This window comes from Suncus etruscus, chromosome 6 (assembly GCF_024139225.1).
Source record: "Suncus etruscus isolate mSunEtr1 chromosome 6, mSunEtr1.pri.cur, whole genome shotgun sequence".
Lineage (NCBI taxonomy): Eukaryota > Metazoa > Chordata > Mammalia > Eulipotyphla > Soricidae > Suncus > Suncus etruscus.
Genome location: NC_064853.1, coordinates 106,174,345 through 106,176,676, shown reverse-complemented (window position 1 = coordinate 106,176,676; position 2,332 = coordinate 106,174,345). Strand labels below are relative to the sequence as shown.

Here is a 2,332-nt window from a genome sequence, read left to right as displayed (position 1 = left end):
CCACCCGGGGAGGGCTTGAAGCCATGAGGTAGCTAGCGGAGGTCTCCCCCGAGCCCACGATGCGCGCGTGCCGCCCTCGGAGCCCCGCGCTGTGTCCGCCGAGCCAGGCGGCACCCTGAACCGGCCGACCCCGAGCCCCCCGGCGCCCGGCGGGAGCGAAGATGCGGTGATGCGGGGCGCGGGGCCCGCCGCGGCCAGCCCGACTCGCCTCTGACCGCGCTCGGGGGCCGGCAGAGCCAGCTCCGGACCTGGGAGAGCACCGATCGCCGGGTACGCGCGCCGCGGAGTTGCAAGCTCGGGCCCCGGGGACTGCGTGCCAACCAACGGTGGGACGAGGAGCTCCCGCTTCTTCGGCTGCCCCGATCCGGGGAGCTCCTGTTTCTTTTGCACGCGCATCTCTTCTTTCCCGAGACATTTTCTGCACCGCTCCTTCGGTGCCGTCTTTTCACCTGGGCGTGCGTGCGTGACCCGGCCGGGCTGGGCGGGGGACCTCTGCCTCTGCGTGCGCCCGCCACCCGCGCCTGCCTTCCCCTCTTTCGCCCGCCTCCGCCGATCTCCCCCGGATCCCCCCGCGGGGTTCCGGAGCAGCGGACTTCCCACCCTCCACCTCCTCTTGCCAGCCGCCGCCCCTGGGCCACTCCCTCCCAGCAGAGTTTTATTTTTCGGTGTCGCCGGGACCGAGCCCCGCCGCGCGCGCTCGCCCTCGCCACCGCCGCCCCGTCTTGCGAGGGCTCGGGGCGCTCCCCGGAGATGCTGCCGTGGAAGAAGCACAAGTTCGAGCTGCTGGCCGAGGCGCCGCCGCGGCAGGCGGCCAAGCCCAAGGGCTACGCGGTGAGCCTGCACTACTCGGCGCTCAGCTCGCTGGCGCGGGCCTGCCCCGAGGGCGCGCTCAGCCGGGTGGGCAGCATGTTCCGCTCGAAGCGCAAGAAGCTGCACATCACCAGCGAGGACCCCACCTACACCGTGCTCTACCTGGGCAACGCCACCACCATCCAGGCGCGCGGCGACGGCTGCACCGACCTGGCGGTGGGCAAGATCTGGAGCAAGAGCGAGGCGGGCCGGCAGGGCACCAAGATGAAGCTGACGGTGAGCGCGCAGGGCATCCGCATGGTGCACGCCGAGGAGCGCGCGCCGCGCCGCCCGGGCCACCTGTACCTGCTGCACCGCGTCACCTACTGCGTGGCGGACGCGCGGCTGCCCAAGGTCTTCGCCTGGGTGTACCGGCACGAGCTGAAGCACAAGGCCGTCATGCTGCGCTGCCACGCCGTGCTGGTGTCCAAGCCCGAGAAGGCGCAGGCCATGGCGCTGCTGCTCTACCAGACGTCGGCCAACGCGCTGGCCGAGTTCAAGCGGCTCAAGCGGCGGGACGACGCGCGCCACCAGCAGCAGGAGCTCGTGGGCGCCCACTCCGTGCCGCTCGTGCCGCTGCGCAAGCTGCTGCTGCTGCACGGGCCCTGCTGCTACAAGCCGCCCGTGGAGCGCAGCCGCAGCGCCCCCAAGCTCGGCCCCATCACCGAGGACCTGCTGGGCGAGCAGCAGGAGCAGGCGCTGCAGGAGGAAGAGGAGCCCCCCGAGAGCTGCCTGCAGGAGGAGGACGAGGAGGAGGACGACGACGAGGAACGGGAGCAGGAGGAGGAAGAGCTGGACCAGACGGGCCGTGCCGGGGAGGGCGATCCCGCCCAGGCCTCGGTGGTGGCCCTGCACTTCGAATGCGGGGACTTGCTGGACACCCTGGATAGCGGCCAGGAGGAGGCGCTAGGAGGCGGCCCGGCCGCGCTGGAACCCGGGGGCGCTGGCGGCCCTTCCCCGCAGGCCGAGCTGTCGCAGCTCATTAGCGACCTGGGGGAGCTCAGCTTCGGCAACGACGTGCGCACTCTGCAAGGCGACTTGCGGGTGACGCGCCTGCTGTCCGGGGAGAGCACGGGCAGCGAGAGCTCCATCGAGGGCGGGGGCCCGGAAGCCAACTCGGCAGGCCCCGGCGGCGGGGACCGCTTGGGCCCCGCCACCGCCCCCGGCGCCAGCCTCGCCGAGCCCCCTTCGGGGTGAGCGCAGCGACTTCTTGGCGTCCCACTGAAACACCCCATCGTTCATCTCCGCCACCTCCCGGCTCCGCGAGGAAGGGGGAACCGGATACCGGGCCCCTGCCCCTCGCTTAGCCTTTGGGCTCTGCTTAGAACCGGGCTCTGGGAGAGAGAGAGATCGGGAGATTTGGGGAGAGATGCAGGGAGACCTCTGCAAGGAACCCGGAGGAAGGCAGGCGGCAAGGGGAGGGAGGGCCAACAGCTGAAGTTGGCCAGTCCTGCCAACTTGCAGGCCCGAGGTGCCATCCGGC

General features: G+C 71.7%; 1 protein-coding gene across 1 annotated transcript; it reads left to right on the top strand.

Annotated features, from left to right (window-relative positions):
- Window positions 1-710: 710 nt before the first annotated feature.
- FAM43A (family with sequence similarity 43 member A) lies at window positions 711-2,046 on the top strand. Its single transcript, XM_049775623.1, has one exon. It carries the CDS (start codon window positions 751-753, stop codon window positions 2,044-2,046), a length of 1,296 nt encoding a protein of 431 aa, XP_049631580.1. The 5' UTR covers window positions 711-750.
- Window positions 2,047-2,332: the final 286 nt, after the last annotated feature.

Excerpts from the sequence above, each read along its gene's own strand:
- FAM43A (XM_049775623.1), top strand. The coding sequence starts at position 751 with ATGCTGCCGTGGAAGAAGCACAAGTTCGAGCTGCTGGCCGAGGCGCCG.